Source organism: Cherax quadricarinatus, chromosome 1, assembly GCF_038502225.1.
Source record: "Cherax quadricarinatus isolate ZL_2023a chromosome 1, ASM3850222v1, whole genome shotgun sequence".
NCBI lineage: Eukaryota > Metazoa > Arthropoda > Malacostraca > Decapoda > Parastacidae > Cherax > Cherax quadricarinatus.
Genome location: NC_091292.1, coordinates 69966415 through 69985854, shown reverse-complemented (window position 1 = coordinate 69985854; position 19440 = coordinate 69966415). Strand labels below are relative to the sequence as shown.

At 40.3% G+C, this 19440-nt stretch overlaps 1 protein-coding gene across 1 annotated transcript in view; it reads left to right on the top strand.

Moving 5' to 3' along the window:
• Positions 1-19440, top strand: part of DNAlig3 (DNA ligase 3) — a gene marked incomplete in the record, with an annotated part of 346401 nt that overhangs the window by 174923 nt on the left and 152038 nt on the right. Inside the window, 2 exon segments of the mRNA XM_070082655.1 lie at positions 11142-11279; positions 11552-11650. Of these exon segments, the coding sequence (XP_069938756.1) occupies positions 11142-11279; positions 11552-11650 (237 nt within the window).

Below are 19440 nucleotides of genomic sequence, written 5' to 3'. Positions count from 1 at the left end.
GAAATATTGCTTCGCCTTTCAGACTTTTCAACTTCAGAACTAGCTCCTGGAATGGATTAAGTTTGAAATTTGAGGTTCCACTGTATTATTATTATTATTTTTTTTTTTAACAAGTCGGCCATCTCCCACCGAGGCAGGGTGACCCAAAAAGAATGAAAATCCCCTAAAAGAAAATACTTTCATCATCATTCAACACTTTCAATTCAAACATAATCACTGTTTTTGCAGAGGTGCCCAGAACACAACAGTTTAGAAGCATATACGTATAAAGATACACAACATATCCCTCCAAACTGCTAATATCCCAAACCTCTCTTTTAGAGTGCAGGCATTGTACTTCCCAATTCTAGGACTCAAGTCTGGCTATATAAAAATAACCGGTTTCCCTAAATCCCTTCACTAAATATTACCCTGCTCACACTCCAAAAGCTCGTCAGGTCCCATATACCATTCGTCTGCATTCACTCCTGTCTAACACGCTCACACACACTTGCTGGAAGTCCAAACCCCTTGCCCACAACACCACCTTTACCCCCTATCTCCAACCTTTTTTAAGTTAACCCCTACCCTGCCTTCCTTCCCCTACAGATTTATATACTCTCCATGTCATTCTACTTTGATCCATTCTCTCTAAATGACCATTCCACCTCAACAAACCCTCTTCAGCCCTCTGACTAATACTTTTATTAATCCACACCTTCTCCTAATTTCCACAATCCTAATTTTCTGCATAATATTTACACCACATATTACCCTTAGACAGGACATCTCCACTGCCTCCAACCGCCTCCTCGCTGCAGCATTTACAACCCAAGCTTCACACCCATAAAAGAGTGTTGGTACTACTGTACTTTCATACATTCCCTTCTTTCCCTCCATAGATAACATTTTTTGCCTCCACATATACCTCAATGCACCACTCACCTTTTTTCCTTCATCAATTCTATGATTAACCTCATCCTTCATAAATCTATCCACTGACACGTCAACTCCCAAATATCTGAAAACATTCACTTCTTCCATACTCCTCTTCCCCAATTTGATATCCAATTTTTCTTTATCTAAATCATTTGATACTCTCATCACCTTACTCTTTTCTATGTTCACTTTCAACTTTCTACCTTTACACACACTCCCAAATTCGTCCACTAACCTTTCCAATTTTTCTTTAGAATCTCACATAAGCACAGTATCATCAGCAAAAAGTAACTGTGTCACTTCCCATTTTGTATTTCATTCCCCCATAATTTAGTCCCACCTCTCTCCCAAACACCCTAGCAGTTACTTCTTTTACAACTCCATCTATAAATATATTAAACATCAATGGTGGCATTACACATCCCTGAGTAAGACCTACTTTTACCAGTAAATAGTCTCCCTCTCTTCTACACTCCCTAACCTGAGCCTCACTATCCTCATAAAAACTCTTTACAGCATTTAGTAACTTACCACCTATTCCATACACTTGCAACATCTGCCACATTGCTCTCCTATCCACTCTATCATATGCCTTTTCTAAATCCATAAATGCAGTAAAAACTTCCCTGCCCTTATCTAAATACTGTTCACATATATGCTTCAATGTAAACACCTGATCTACACATCCCCTACCCACTCTAAAACCTCCTTGCTCATCCGCAACTCTACATTCTGTCTTACCTCTAATTCTTTCAATAATGACCCTACCGTACACTTTTCCTGGTATACTCAGTAAACTTATTCCTCTATAATTTGTACAATCTCTTTTGTCCCCCTTCCCTTTATATAAAGGGACTATACAACCTCTCTGCCAATCCCTAGGTACCTTCCCCTCTTTCATACATTTATTAAACAAAAATACCAACCACTCCAACATTATGTCCCCCCTGCTTTTAACATTTCTGTCATGTTCCTGTCAGTTCCAGCTGCTTTACCCCCTTTCATTCTATGTAATTAATGCCTCACGCACCTCCCCCACATTCACATCCTGCTCTTCTTCACCCCTATAAGATGGTACACGTACCATCTGACTTACGACCAAGCTTGGTTCCGACCAACCGGTCGTAAGTCAAAATGGACGTAAATCGAACGTTTGAAAATTGCCGATATATTGGGTAGGGCATAATGTCAAACCTTTCCTATATAAACTACCTACATAGTACTGTAATGTAATGTACAATCATTATTTCATTCTTTTTACTATAATTTACTTCTATTGTTATATTTTAATTATTTATCTACTGTATATAATGTATACATGGTAGTGAACTGTATTGTAAATTTTACATCGCATACAGTATGTATTGTCGACACAGTGGAATTGGGAGAATACCAGTGGTAGTGTCATCCTGCCAGAATGTAGTGAAACCTATACTCTAAGTAAAGAGAAACAACTCTGGAACATGTGTAATACGTATCCGGCTGGCTGGCCGGGTGGGTGGCCTGGTGGGTGGCCAGGTGGTTGGTTGGCTGGCTGGCTGAATGTGGCTCTCTCTCTCTCTGTATCTCTCTCTCTCTCTGTATCTCTCTCTCTCTCTCTCTCTCTCTGTATCTCTCTCTCTCTCTCTCTCTCTCTCTCTGTCTCTCTCTCTCTCTCTGCATCTCTCTCTCTGCATCTCTCTCTCTGCCTCTCTGCATCTCTGTCTCTGTCTCTCTCTGACTCTCTCTCTCTGTATCTCTCTCTCTGCATCTCTCTGTATCTCTCTCTCTCTCTGTATCTCTCTCTGCTCTATCTCTCTCTGTATCTCTCTCTCTGATCTCTCTCTGTATCTCTCTTCTGCATCTCTCTCTCTGTATCTCTCTCTGCATCTGCCTCTCTGCACTCTCTCTGCATCTCTCTCTGTGTCTCTCTCTCTCTGTGTGTCTCTCTCTGCATCTCTCTCTCTCATCTCTCTCTCTGCATCTCTCTCTGCATCTCTCTCTCTGTACTCTCTCTGCATCTCTCTCTCTGCATCTCTCTCTGTATCTCTCTCGTCTCTCTCTCTGTATCTCTCTGCATCTCTCTGTCTTTCTCTCTCTGCATCTCTCTCTGTATCTCTCTGTATCTCTCTCTCTCTGCATCTCTCTCATCTCTCTCTGTATCTCTCTCTGCATCTCTGCATCTCTCTGCATCTCTCTCTGTACCTCTCTCTGCATCTCTCTCTGCATCTCTCTCTCTCTCTCTCTCTGTATCTCTCTCTGTGTATCTCTCTCTGTGCTCTCTCTCTGTGTCTCTCTCTGTGTGTCTCTCTCTGTGTGTCATCTCTCTCATCTCTCTGTGTCTCTCTCTCTGTGTGTCTCTCTCTGTATCTCTCTCTCTGCATCTCTCTCTCTGATCTCTCTCTCTCTGTATCTCTCTCTGTATCTGTATCTCTCTGTACTCTCTCTCTCTCTCTGCATCTCTCTCTGTATCTCTCATCCTCTCTCTCTGTATCTCTCTGTATCTCTCTCTGCATCTCTCTCTCTGACTCTCTCTCTGCATCTCTCTCTGTATCTCTCTCTCTCTCTCTCTCTGTATCTCTCTCTCTGTATCTCTCTCTCTGCATCTCTCTCTCTGTCTCTCTCTCTCTCTCTCTCTCTCTCTGTCTCTCTCTCTGTATCTCTCTCTATCTCTCTCTCTCTCTCTCTCTCTCTGTCTGTCTCTCTCTCTCTCTCTCTCTCTCTCTCTCTCACTCTCTCTCTCTCTACACACAGGTACACATAAGTAAAGCATTCATTTTTTTTTTTTTTTTTTCAACAAGTCGGCGTCTCCCACCGAGGGAGAGGTGACCCAAAAAAAGAAAGAAAACAATTTTCTTCTTATTCTTTTTAGTAATCTTTACAAGGGGTTAAAAGGGGTTACTAGCCCATTGTTCCTGGCATTTTAGTTGACTTTTACAACACGCATGGCTTATGGAGGAAAGATTCTTATTCCACTTCCCCATGGATATAAAAGGAAAAGTAATAAGACCAAGAACTATTAAGATAAAATCAAAGAAAACTCAGATGAGTGTGTATAAATAAATGTGTACATGTATGTGTAGTGTGACCTAAGTGTAAGTAGAAGTAGCAAGACGTACATGTAATCTTGCATATTTATGAGACAGACAAAAGACATCAGCAATCCTACCATCATGTAAAACAATCACAGGCTTTCGTTTTACACTCACTTGGCAGGACGGTAGTACCTCCCTGGATGGTTGCTGTCTACCAACCTACTACCTACGTAAAGTTATCATACATAGTATAAATTACCTAGGATAACCCAAAAAATCCAGACAGTGCTATACAGTGGATCTGTGCTCCAATGCCCTAAATTAATAATAATAATAATAATAATAATAATAATAATAATTATTATTACAATAATACATATGTACTAATATTAATAATAATATTTTTATTAAACTATAATATAATAATCGTGTCCATGAGTTATGTAAACAAACATTGTTGTTGTTACCAGTCTGGATACGAATGGTTTCTGTTCACCCTGTCAAGCCTACCAGAAAAACGTCTCACATTTGTTAATTTATATGTTTATATGTTATGTAGCATGTTTATTATATAATTTTGAAAAAAAATCATAGATGGATTAAGCAAAATGTCTATATTAACGTTTTATACACATTTAATTTGCCTCAGTGATTATTATTGTGTTATTATCATTATTAATATGGCATCTTCAAGACCAATTACACTCTTAATGAGTGGCTCTGAGACAGGCAAGCAGACAGAAAGACAGACACAGGTAGACAGAAAGGCACACAGGAAGACAGAAAGACAGACACACAGGTAGACAGAAAGACACACACAGGTAGACAGACAGACACACACAGGTAGACAAAGACAGACTCACAAGTAGACAGAAGGACACACAGGTAGACAGACAAACAGGAAGACAGACACACACATACAGACACAGGTAGACAGACACACAGGTAGACTTTAAGACACACACAGGTAGACAGAAAGACAGACACACAGGTAGAGAGAAAGACACACAGGTAGACAGAAAGACACATAGGTAGACATAAAGACACACAGGTAGACAGAAAGACAGACACACAGGTAGACAGACAGATAAACAGACACACAGAGATACAGACAGACACAGAAATACAGGCAGACAGATACAGACAAGTTTAAGTGCAACAGAGAGAGTTTGAGAGTAAGAGCCCTTCTTGCCACAATCTCCAGTGCAAGATTCAGACTTCCTCTGAGGGGCCATGGTGAAATTTATTGTCCAGTTAGTACAGTTCATACAGTATGATGCTGCTGATAGGACAGGGTTACTCAAACTGATGCTGCCTGCATGACGCATTGCCGCCGTGAGTATTGTCAAATATTGTACAGTGGTGTGCATCAGCCGGCCCAGCCCAACTGCCAGATGCACGGTCGTAAGTCGAGTGGACATATGTCGAGCAGGTCGTAAGTCGGATGGTAGGTGTATACCTCCCTGGCCAGTGCATGAAATTACCGCCTCCCTTTCTTCGTCGACATTTAAAAGTTCCTCAAAATATTCTCGCCATCTACCCAATACCTCCATCTCCCCATCTACTAACTCCCCTACTCTGTTTTTAACTGACAAATCCATTTGTTCGCTAGACTTTCTTAACTTGTTTAACACACTCCAAAATTTTTTCTTATTTTCATTAAAATTTCTTGACAGTGCATCTCCCACTCTATCATCTGCTCTCCTTTTGCACTCTCACCACTCTCTTCACCCTTCTTTTACTCTCCAAATATCCTGCTCTTCTTACAGCACTTTTTTTTTTTATTATTATCACACTGGCCGATTCCCACCAAGGCAGGGTGGCCCGAAAAAGAAAAACTTTCACCATCATTCACTCCATCACTGTCTTGCCAGAAGGGTGATTTACACTACAGTTTTTAAACTGCAACATTAACACCCCTCCTTCAGAGTGCAGGCACTGTACTTCCCATCTCCAGGACTCAAGTCCGGCCTGCTGGTTTCCCTGAATCCCTTCATAAATGTTACTTTGCTCACACTCCAACAGCACGTCAAGTATTAAAAACCATTTGTCTCCATTCATTCCTATCAAACACGCTCACGCATGCCTGCTGGAAGTCCAAGCCCCTCGCACACAAAACCTCCTTTACCCCCTCCCTCCAACCTTTCCTAGGCCGACCCCTACCCCGCCTTCCTTCCACTTCAGACTGATACACTCTTGAAGTCATTCTGTTTCGCTCCATTCTCTCTACATGTCCGAACCACCCCAACAACCCTTCCTCAGCCCTGTGGACAACAGTTTTGGTAATCCCGCACCTCCTCCTAACTTCCAAACTACGAATTCTCTGCATTATATTCACACCACTCATTGCCCTCAGACATGACATCTCCACTGCCTCCAGCCTTCTCCTCGCTGCAACATTCATCACCCATGCTTCACACCCATATAAGAGCGTTGGTAAAACTATACTCTCATACATTCCCCTCTTTGCCTCCAAGGACAAAGTTCTTTGTCTCCACAGACTCCTAAGTGCACCACTCACTCTTTTTCCCTCATCAATTCTATGATTCACCTCATCTTTCATAGACCCATCTGCTGACACGTCCACTCCCAAATACAGTGGACCCCCGCATAACGATCACCTCCGAATGCGACCAATTATGTAAGTGTATTTATGTAAGTGCGTTTGTACGTGTATGTTTGGGGGTCTGAAATGGACTAATCTACTTCACAATATTCCTTATGGGAACAAATTCGGTCAGTACTGGCACCTGAACATACTACTGGAGTGAAAAAATATCGTTAACCGGGGGTCCACTGTATCTGAATACCTTCACCTCCTCCATACTCTCTCCCTCCAATCTGATATTCAATCTTTCATCACCTAATCTTTTTGTTATCCTCATAACCTTACTCTTTCCTGTATTCACCTTTAATTTTCTTCTTTTGCACACCCTACCAAATTCATCCACCAATCTCTGCAACTTCTCTTCAGAATCTCCCAAGAGCACAGTGTCATCAGCAAAGAGCAGCTGTGACAACTCCCACTTTGTGTGTGATTCTTTATCTTTTAACTCCACGCCTCTTGCCAAGACCCTCGCATTTACTTCTCTTACAACCCCATCTATAAATATATTAAACAACCACGGTGACATCACACATCCTTGTCTAAGGCCTACTTTTACTGGGAAAAAATTTCCCTCTTTCCTACATACTCTAACTTGAGCCTCACTATCCTCGTAAAAACTCTTCACTGCTTTCAGTAACCTACCTCCTACACCATACACTTGCAACATCTGCCACATTGCCCCCCTATCCACCCTGTCATACGCCTTTTCCAAATCCATAAATGCCACAAAGACCTCTCTAGCCTTATCTAAATACTGTTCACTTATATGTTTCACTGTAAACACCTGGTCCACACACCCCCTACCTTTCCTAAAGCCTCCTTGTTCATCTGCTATCCTATTTTCCGTCTTACTCTTAATTCTTTCAATTTAAACTCTACCATACACTTTACCAGGTATACTCAACAGACTTATCTTACAGCACTTCTGCTTTGTAAAAACCTCTCATAAGCTACCTTTTTCTCTTTTATCACACCCTTTACTTCATCATTCCACCAATCACTCCTCTTTCCTCTTGCACTCACCCTCATATAACCACAGACTTCTGCCCCACATTCTAATACTGCATTTTTAAAACTATTCCAACCCTCTTCAACCTCCCTCCCCCCACTATTCATACTTGCACCAGCCCACCTTTCTGTCGATAGTTGCTTATATCTCACCTGAACTTCCTCCTCCATTAGTTTATACACTTTCACCTCTTTCTTGTTGTTGCCATTTTCCTCTTGTCCCATCTACCTCTTACTCTAACTGTAGCTACAACTAAATAATGATCCAATATATCAGTTGCCACTCTATAAACGTGTACATCCTGGAGCCTACCCATTAACCTTTTGTCCACCAATACATAATCTAACAAACTACTTTCATTACATGCTTTATCATACCTTGTGCATGTATTTATCCTCTTTTTCATAAAATATGTATTACTTATTGCCAAATCTCTTTCTACACATTGCTCAGTTAAAGGCTCCCCATTTTCATTTACCCCTGGCACCCTAAATTTACCTACTACTCCCTCCACAACATTTTTACCCACTTTAGCATTGAAATCCCCAACCACAAGTACTCTCACACTTGGTTCAAAACTTCCCACGCATTCACTCGGCATTTAAGGAACTGAAGCTCTATCATTGTTATTATTATTTTTTTTTTTTCCAACAAGTCGGTCGTCTCCCACCGAGGCAGGGTGACCCAAAAAAGAAAGAAAATTCCCAAAAAGAAAATACTTTCATCATCATTCAACACTTTCACCACACTCACACATTATCACTGCTTTTGCAGAGGTGCTCAGAATACAACAGCTTAGAAGCATATACGTATAAAGATACACAACATATCCCTCCAAACTGCCAATATCCCAAACCTCTCCTTTAACCCTTTGACTGTTTCAGGCCCCTCTCTGAAACTGTCATTCTATGTCGCTCAATTTTTGAAAAAAAAAAAATTATTTTTTCTTATGAAATGATAGAGAATCTTTTCCCGATGGTAATGACACCAAAAGTTCGAAATTTGGTCGAAAACTCGTGGAATTATGCTCCCGCGAAGTTAGCGGTCTCGGCGACATATGCGTATCGGCGATTTCGCCGACTTTGAGCCCTATTTTCAGCCAATTCCATTGTTCCAGTTGACCAAACTCATAGCTATTTCTTTAGAACTCCATTTTATCTATCAGCTGAGTACAAGAAACCTCCCATTTACTAATTTGGACTACCCAATATGGTGGTCAGAAATTGGCAATTTGGCCAATTTCACGCAAACTAAAAAAGATGCCAATTTCAAAATAGGGTCCAGAATAAACAAGGTAGACATTCGTGGCACTAAAATAACATATGCTCTGTTCATTAGTCACATCTCTAGGCCCCTCTTATATTATTATTGCTTTCTATTTTGATTTTTTATTCATACAAAAAAATACAAAATTTACTGTTATGCAGACGACTGCATCATTGTAAAAATGGTATAAATAATATCAGTGCACTAGTGAAAGAATATTAGACTCCCCAGTTGACGTGTATTGGACGTGTGGTGTGATTTATTTACTCTTGAACATTGGTAAAAATCGAACATTTCCGCTACTTTGAGCTCAGTTTCAAGGTCGTTTTCATCGTAAAAGTAATGAAAATCATCTCTGTTTCTGTAATATGTTTTCCATTTTATCACCTAAGACCATGAAAACGCGAATACAACGATAAATACTATACGAAAATACACATCAAAGTCGGCGTTTTATTCCAAAAAAACGATCAGTTTTTTTTTCTCATTATGCAAAGTGTGCTGCAGGATTTTTTTTATGTGGTGCACACTGACCACACAGACCCATTCTCTCACATGTGGGCCTACCAGCTTTCTCCCACTTGATTTGAAGCCGCTAGAATTATTGAGTATATATACGTCAGAAACATTGGCTCATAAGACGTATTTATACGTCGAAAACAGTCAAAGGGTTAAAGTGCAGGAATTGTACTTCCCATTTCCAGGACTCAAGTCTGACTATAAGAAAATAACCGGTTTCCCTGAATCCCTTCACTAAATATTACCCTGCTCACACTCCATTATTATTATTATTATTATTATTTAGGGAACTGGAGCACAGATCCAATTTCCTAAATCAAGCACCCCTCACCAGTGTCATGGAGCCTTGACGCTGGTGATCTAGGGAATTGGATCTGTGCTCTAGTTACCTAAATTAATAATAATAACACTGATAATAATAATAATTATTATTGTTAATATTATTATAATAACGAACGCTGCCAATTCAGTGCACTGTTTACCTCGCTGTGGGAGCAGTTCTCTCGTGCTTTGCTTACATTTTTGACAGTCATCTGGCCAAATTTTGTTTTTCTAAGCATGGATCCTAAGAAAGTAAGTGTAAAGGACAGTGCTGAGAAGAAAAAGAGAATGATTTCCATGGAATTAAAGCATGAAATTATAGATAAAGAAGAGAGGTGTACAGGTTTTGGGTTGAGGGGGAAGTCGGAGGGGGGGGGAGCTGGCTCATAATTCAAATGTTGGCTCATAACTTAGAGCAAAAAATCGACCCAGGGACGGCTCTGTATCTCAAAAAACTTGTACGTTGGGACACTCGTAAGTCAAGGTTCCACTATAAATAATTTTACTTATTTATGTTTTCACACCTGTATATGCCTTACTTTCAGTTCTGTACATGTATACTGATTATTTACCTGATGTTTGATGGTTTAGATGTTTTTTTTTTTACCTCAACGACTGTCTCTCACCAAGGCAGAGTGACTGTAAGAAGGAAATATTTTCACCATCATTTATTTGGTTGCTGTCTTGCCAGAAGTGTGCTTACATCACACTCCAACATTATATCTATTTAAAACCCATGTCTGTATTCATTCTTATGTAATGCACTCACAGAAGCCTTTTGGGTGCTGAAGCTCCTAAAATTCAAAGCCACCTTTACCTGCTATATATATTTTTATCGGTATATTTGTCTTGGCTCCACTTTCACATATTTTCTACTAAATTTTTTCTCATCATGTACCTGTTTAAAAAACTTGGATTGTGACTCACATGGATAACTCTGAATATAATATAAATGTCATGGAGAGTATATGAGTCAGGTTTAGTGGACTTTTTACTGAAAACATCCATATAATTTAGAAAATGTACATCTTCCAGCTAATAAAATATTTCCTGGCATTCTTAATGCTGAAACAATTTTCTTGTGTCTCCTTTATTGATAACTGTATTTTGTATTGTAATCATAGATATTTATGGCCCATGAAACTGCTAACCTCTACTGCACACTGGCCCAGTCAGTGTGTCATAATTGATACTGAATGCTTGATAAAGTCAATTATAAGTTCAGCATTTCTAAGAGTGGTACCATAGCTGTTTTGATATAATTTTAAAAAACAGACAGGAAGAGACTTGACATTAGTGATAGTGTTAAATTAACCTAAATTAAAATAATATAATTTAAGCCACTTTGCATAAGGATATACATTCTTGAGGTTTTTTTTAGGCTGACAGACATTCAGATGTTATCTGTTCTCTTTTCTGTACCAGTGTGCTGTAATTGTTTACTTATTTAATAAGGAAAATTATTTTTTTGTTCTCTTACTGACAGGTCCAGAAGACACTCAGTAGATTCAGTAAAGATGTTGAAGAGGATAACACTGAAGAGAAGAAAAAATCAGATACAGGAAAGAAGGGATTGAAGCAGGAGAAAAGAAAGTCAGAGGACTCAGACAGACCTTCAAAAAAGGTACAACTATAAACTTGTTGGGTGAGTAAGACCTGTGTGCAAAAATTGGATATGTTTATTGTCGAAATGTTTTTCACCTGCTCAGCAAAATTCTTCAGTTAAATACAGAGGCGACTTAAATATTGGAGATGGCAGAAGCAGTAGAGAGGTAAATATGTGGTGATCAGTCCCTCAGCCTTGACAAGTGTTTACCTCCATATTCTTTATCATTATTTGACTGAATTACATTTTTCCATTTTTTTTTTATTGTTTTTATATTTTGCCATTTTCAGAGTTGTAAATATGGTGCCCAGTGCTACAATAATAACGAGGCTCATCAGCTTTTCTATGAACATCCTTCTTCACTTCATATTGAACCTCCCACTGTAAATGTAAGTTTTTTTTTTTTTTTTAAATGGTTCTTTTAACATCAGAGGGGTATTATTCTTGAAATCTTTGGCATAGTACTTATTCAAGTTTTTGTAACACTAAAGCATTTTGACTGTCAGGAAACATTACAAATATCATCCCATTAAAAATTAAAGAATCACACATAAAGTGGGAGTTGTCACAGTTGCTCTTTGCTGATGACACTGTGCTCTTGGGAGATTCTGAAGAGAAGTTGCAGAGGTTGGTGGATGAATTTGGTAGGGTATGCAAAAGAAGAAAATTAAAAGTGAATACAGGAAAGAGTAAGGTTATGAGGATAAGAAAAAGATTAGGTGATGAAAGATTGGATATCAGATTGGAGGGAGAGAGTATGGAGGAGGTGAATGTATTCAGATATTTGGGAGTGGACGTGTCAGCGGATGGGTCTATGAAAGATGAGGTGAATCATAAAATTGATGAGGGGAAAAGGGTGAGCGGTGCACTTAGGAGTCTGTGGAGACAAAGAACTTTGTCCTTGGAGGCAAAGAGGGGAATGTATGAGAGTATAGTTTTACCAATGCTCTTATATGGGTATGATCATGGGTGATGAATGTTGCAGCGAGGAGAAGGCTGGAGGCAGTGGAGATGTCATGTCTGAGGGCAATTTGTGGTGTGAATATAATGCAGAGAATTCGTAGTTTTGAAGTCAGGAGGAGGTGTGGGATTACCAAAACTGTTGTCCAGAGGGCTGAGGAAGGGTTGTTGAGGTGGTTCGGACATGTAAAGAGAATGGAGCAAAACAGAATGACTTCAAGAGTGTATCAGTCTGTAGTGGAAGGAAGGCGGGGTGGGGGTCGGCCTAGGAAAGGTTGGAGGGAGGGGGTGAAGGAGGTTTTGTGTGCGAGGGGCTTGGACTTCCAGCAGGCATGCGTGAGCGTGTTTGATAGGAGTGAATGGAGACAAATGGTTTTTAATACTTGACGTGCTGTTGGAGTGTGAGCAAAGTAACATTTATGAAGGGATTCAGGGAAACCGGCAGGCCAGACTTGAGTCCTGGAGATGGGAAGTACAGTGCCTGCACTCTGAAGGAGGGGTGTTAATGTTGCAGTTTAAAAACAGTAGTGTAAAGCACCCTTCTGGCAAGACAGTGATGGAGTGAATGATGGTGAAAGTTTTTCTTTTTCGGGCCACCCTGCCTTGGTGGGAATCGGCCGGTGTGATAAAAAAAAAAAAAAAAAAAATCTTCTTTCAGCAAACCAGCCACATCCCACTAAGGCAGGGTGGCTCAAAAAGAAAAGCAAAAGTTTCTCTTTTTAACCCTTTGACTGTTTTGGTCATATATATATACGTCTTACGCGCCACTGTTTCGGACGTATTTATACGCGTAAATTCTAGCAGAGAGCATGCATAGTTCCTTTGTATAAACGCAAAGGGGACAAAAGAGAGTGCAAAAATTATAGGGGGATAAGTCTGTTGAGTATACCTGGTAAAGTGTATGGTAGAGTTATTATTGAAAGAATTAAGAGTAAGATGGAGAATAGGATAGCAGATGAACAAGGAGGCTTTAAGGAAAGGTAAGGGGTGTGTGGACCAGGTGTTTACAGTGAAACATATAAGTGAACAGTATCTAGATAAGGCTAAAGACGTTTTTGTGGCATTTATGGATTTGGAAAAGGCGTATGACAGGGTGGATAGGGGGGCATTGTGGCAGATGTTGCAGGTGTGTGGTATAGGAGGTAGGTTACTGAAAGCAGTGAAGAGTTTTTACGAGGATAGTGAGGCTCAAGTTAGAGTATGTAGGAAAGAGGGAGATTATTTCCCAGTAAAAGTAGGCCTTAGACAAGGATGTGTGATGTCACCGTGGTTGTTTAATATATTTATAGATGGGGTTGTAAGAGAAGTAAATGTGAGGGTCTTGGCAAGAGGCGTGGAGTTAAAAGATAAAGAATCACACAAAGTGGGAGCTGTCACAGTTGCTCTTTGCTGATGACACTGTGCTCTTGGGAGATTCTGAAGAGAAGTTGCAGAGGTTGGTGGATGAATTTGGTAGGGTATGTAAAAGAAGAAAATTAAAAGTGAATACAGGAAAGAGTAAGGTTATGAGGATAACAAAAAGATTAGGTGATGAAAGATTGGATATCAGATCGGAGGGAGAGAGTATGGAGTAGGTGAATGCACATTGGACCCTCGACCAACGATGGCATCGTATAACGTTAAATCCGACTAGCGATACATTTTAACGCAAAAATTTTGCCTCAACTAGCGCTAAAAAACTCAACCAACGCGATTTGTTCCGTTCCAGACGCGTCCACTTATGGCCTGAGCGCGCCTCACTTGTCCCGTGGGTGCCAGTGTTTACAAGCCAGCCAGCCACCGCGGTCCCATCCAAGAATACAATCGGAACATTTCATATTATCACAGCGTTTTTGGTGATTTCACCTGCAAAATAAGTCACCATGGGCCCCAAGAAAGCTTCTAGTGCCAGCCCTACAGCAAAAAGGGTGAGAATTACTATGGATATGAAGAAAGAGATCATTGCTAAGTATGAAAGTGGAATGCGGGTCTCCTAGCTTGCCAGGTTGTACACAAAACCCCAATCAACCATTGCTACTATTGTGACCAAGAAAACAGCAATCAAGGAAGCTGTTCTTGCCAAAGGTGCAACTATGTTTTCGAAACAGATCGCAAGTGATAGAAGATGTTGAGAGACTGTTATTGGTGTGGATAAATGAAAAACAGATAGCAGGAGATAGCATCTCTCAAGCGATCATATGTGAAAAGGCTAGGCAGTTGCATGAGGATTTAATTAGAAAAATGCCAGCAACTAGTGGTGAAGTGAGTGAATTTAAGGCCAGCAAAGGTTGGTTTGAGAGATTTAAGAATCGTAGTGGCATACATAGTGTGATAAGGCATGGTGAGGCTGCCAGTTCGGACCACAAAGCAGCTGAAAAATATGTGAAGTAATTCAAGGAGTACATAGAGGCTGAAGGATTGAAACCTGAACAAGTGTTTAATTGTGATGAAACAGGCCTGTTTTGGAAGAAAATGCCAAGCAGGACCTACATTACTGAGGAGGAAAAGGCACTCCCAGTACATAAGTCTATGAAAGACAGGCTTACTCTGTTGATGTGTGCCAATGCTAGTGGTGATTGCAAATTGAAGCCTTTATTGGTGTATCACTCTGAAACTCCCAGAGCGTTCAGGCAAAAGAATATCCTCAAGGCTAATTTGTGTGTGCTGTGGAGGGCAAACAGTAAGGCATGGGTCACTAGGGACATTTTCTATGACTGGTTACACTAGGCATTTGCCCCCAATGTGAAAAATTACCTAATTGAAAATAAATTGGACCTTAAGTGCCTCCTGGTATTAGACAATGCTCCTGGTCATCCTTCAGACTTGGTAGAGTGACTTTCTGCGGGCATGAGCTTCATTAAGATCAAGTTTCATGATGAAAACGACCTTGAAATTGAGCTCAAAGTAGCAGAATTGTTCGATTTTTACCAATGTTCAGGAGTAAGCAAATCACACCACATGTCCAATGCACGCCAACTGGGAAGTCTAATATTCTTTCACTAGTGCACTGATATTATTTATACCATTTTTACAATACTGCAGTAGTCTGCATAACAGTAAATTTTGTATTTTTTGTATGAATAAAAAATCAAAATAGAAAGCAATAGTAATGTAAGAGGGGCCTAGAGACGTGACTAATGAACAGAGGATATGTTATTTTAGTGCCAGGAATGTCTACATTGTTTATTCTGGACCCTATTTTGAAATTGGCATCTTTTTTAATTTGCGTGAAATTCTCCAAATTGCCAATTTCTGACCACTTTATTGGGTAGTTCAAATTGGTAAATTGGCAGTTTTTTGTACTCAACTGATAGAAAAATTGGAGTTCTAAAGAAATAGCTATGAGTTTAGTGAACTGGAACAACGGAATTGGCCAAAAACAGGGCTCAAAGTCGGCAAAATTGCCGATGTGTATTTGTCGCCGAGACCGCTAACTTTGCAGGAGCGTAATTTTGTGAACTTTCTACAAAATTTCTTACTTTTGGTGTCATTACCATCGGGAAAAGATTCTCTATCATTTCATAAGAAAAAATAATTTTTTTGTTTTTTCAAAAAATTTTGCGACATAGAATGACAGTTTCAGAAAGGGATTTGTGACACTCCAAGGGCTAAATTGAGTAATTTATACAGGAAAAGGGGTTACTAGCCCCTTGCTCCCGGCATGTTAGTCGCAATACATTATCTGTTAACACATTTTGCAAAATTGCAACATATTTTTGGTGTACATGCCATAAATATTGGTTTACCTGGAGTACATATAAGGAAAAATGTGGTATTAACTGCTGTCTTTCTTCTCCATCTCATAATGAGCCTCAGGGATAGTGATAATGGCACCCGGGAGGAATGCAAGTGATTCTGGAACTGCAATGAAGAATAAGTGCAAAATTCTTAATGTTTTCAAGAAAATCGAAATACTAGATAAGCTCAGGCATGGTGAACATGAGATGGAAATGGCGTTAGCTTATGTCCTGAATGAGACATCACTTCATACAATTAAGAAGAATGAGGCAAAGATGAACTTGTGCAATGAGTAACCCAGGTTGTGACCTGAAACGAATGAACAACTAAGTAAGATAGAAAGGTTGTTGAGTGAGTGGATTGAACAAAAAACCAAGAAAGGTGCACCACTTAATTTTGTCTTAATAGGGGGAAAAGCCTTGTAGTTCTATAAAAATGTGTGTTGAGGAAGGAAAGTGCTTGTTTAGTACAGGGTGGTTCCACTAGTTCATATTGTGCAGTTGGTTGCATAATATTAAGTTTTAGGGCAAAACTGCTGCAGGTAATTTCCCTGTTGAGTTGTAGGAAATTATTTCTGAGAGTCATTACGAGCCATGACAAGTGTTTAATGCTGATGAGACACGTCAGCAAGAGAAAACTGCAAGGCATTCCAGGATTTAAGGCAGCAAACGATTGCTTCAGCTTGCTCCTTTGAGGTAATGCATCAGGTGAATTTAAGTGTAAGCATATGGTAATATATCACTGAAAGACTCCCTGTGCTTTGAAAGGCAAAAATAAAACCACCTTACAGGTTCTTTGAAGATCAAACCAGTCAGCATGGATGACAGAGTAATTATTTATTGACTGGTTTAAGCATCACTTTATTCCCAAAGTCATGTTTTACCCAAGCAGCAAGAACCTTGCGTTTAAGGTTGTTTTCACTCTTGATAATTCCCGTACTCATCCAGAAGCTTTGATGGATGTGCACCCACATGTAAGAATTGTGTTTTTACTACCAAATACATCCTTAATACAGCCACTGGATCGTTGATTTTTTTTAGGATATTCAGTTGTAAATACACGCAAAAAGTGATGTGGAAACTTGTAGCAGCAATGGATACTGACTCTGAGCTAGGAGTGCCAGACTTCTGGAATAAATTTAACTTTGAAAATGTCATCAGCTATGTTAGAAGTGCATGAAATGCAGTGCCCCAGTCAACATTCAGTGCAAGCTGGGGAAAGTTTTGGTCTTGTGTGGTAAATACATACTTTCACAGGTTTTCCTTCAGTTAAGAACCAGGTGCAGGAAATTATTCAGCTGGCTAGGACATTACTATGTGAAGGCTTTGAAAATATGCAGTAAGATGCAAATGAACTGTTAGAAGATGATGATGGAAAGAAAAGTCCAGAGAAAATGTTGGCAGACCTCATTGCCCAAATACAGAGGAGTCAGAAGAAAGAACCTGAAGAAAAAGGGTTAACATTAGAATACCTACATGAGCAGTTCCATATTGCTGCTAAACTAGAAGACTTTAACTTAAGATGACCCTGACAAGTCTAGGAGCACTGTTCTAAAACTGGGTCTAGAGCAGCTAATGATGCCTTACTGTCAGCTATATAAAAGTACTGCAGAGTTAAAAAAGACCAGAGATGCTTTACAGAATTTCTCAGTACTCCAGTACAACCATAAACATCAGTTCAAGAGCTTCAAACATACACTTCATCTAACAATCTCCAACCTTCCACCTCAGCCCAGTAGGGCCACACTATCCAACACCATACTTATCAAAATCATTGGCATGCACCAGCAACCAGAATTTAAGGCAATAAGTAATATTTATGTAATCTTTGAAGCTATAAGTTTTTTTTTTTTTTTTATTATTTTTTTTATTTACAAGTTGGCTGTTTCCCACCGAAGCAGGGTGACCCAAAAAGAAAGAAAATATTATTTTTTTTTATTTACAAGTTGGCTGTTTCCCACCGAAGCAGGGTGACCCAAAAAGAAAGAAAATCCCTAAAAAGAGAAAACTTTCATCATCATTCAACACTTTCACCTCACTCACACATAATCACTGTTTTTGCAGAGGTGCTTAGAATACAACAGATTAGAAGCATATATGTATAAACATACACTACATATCCCTCCAAACTGCCAATATCCCAAACCCCTCCTTTAACCCTTTCAGGGTCCGTCCCGTAGATCAACGGCTTTACGTTGAGTGTCCAAACCGTAGATCTATGCCAAAATTCTAGTGCCGTCAAATTTAGCGCGAAAACGCTCATAGGCCTACATGTGAGAGAACGGGTCTGCGTGGTGGGTGTGCACCATAAACAAAAAATCTATGCGCCCGCATAGCATTGTGGGAACGCCGGCTCAGTTACCCTTGTTCACCATGTCTCGTCGCAAGTCAGCTCTCACTCCCCGGAAAATTGGGACTCTCCTCTTCCTATCTGATAGTTCTGACACTGATGGAAGTGGAAATGAAGACGAATTTTATGGCTTTGATCAGTTAGAGACCGAAAAGAATGACCAGGATATCGATAATAGTGCAGAAAACCCTGACGATCCTCAACCTTCTACCTCTGGTGTGGGCACTCGTGACTCACGGTCGGTTGTTCCTCATCACAAGAGAAAACTAATATTTTCGCGTGGCCAGGCCTCTGACTTCAGTAATGATGATGATAGTGACGTGGACTGTGATTTTATTGCACTCGACGATCATTCGAGTAGTGATAGTGAGGAATCATATTCACCAGTGAAGCGTCGGTATGTTCGCCGCCGCATGCGCTCGGGTAGTGTACCCTATGCTGTGCCCAGGGGACGGAGTACATCCCGGAGTACATCCCGTGGCCCAACACCAGTTTTAGGTAGTGATAGTGAGGATGATGTGGCTACACTTGGCATGGATAGACCACACGCATCAGTGGATGGTGTTAGTGGTGATGGTAGTGGCACCGCCATGTGTGACTCACCAGGCCACGCTGGGACCCACGCTGCTGACTCGTCAGTTCAAGGACAAAGCGGAGTGCCAGCCACCAGCCCACCACAACCACAACCACCCGCACAACCAGCCTATGATGTCCAGTATCCACCAGCAAACCGTATGTGGGATTGGCAGCAAAATCCCAAGCCTCACCACTTTGATGACTCTCAAAGTGGAATTCTACCTACTTGTCCCCTTGGAACCACGGCCAATGAACTGGAATTCTTTGAATTATTCTTTGACCAGCCATTGATGGAAATTATTGTCAGGGAAAGTAATAAGTATTTTGAGTACACCATGGCAAATACGATCTTATCACCACAGTCAAGAGTACACAGGTGGAAAGAGACGACTGTTGCAGAAATGTATTTGCTTTTTGCAACAATAATGCTTATGCCTCACGTCTATAAGCATAATATAAAAGCATACTGGTCCACAGATCGGCTAATTTCTACCCCGGTCTTCAGTGAAATCATACCAGTGAACAGGTTTATCTTACTCTTACGTATGTTGCACTTCTCTGACAAAACCAGGCCTGA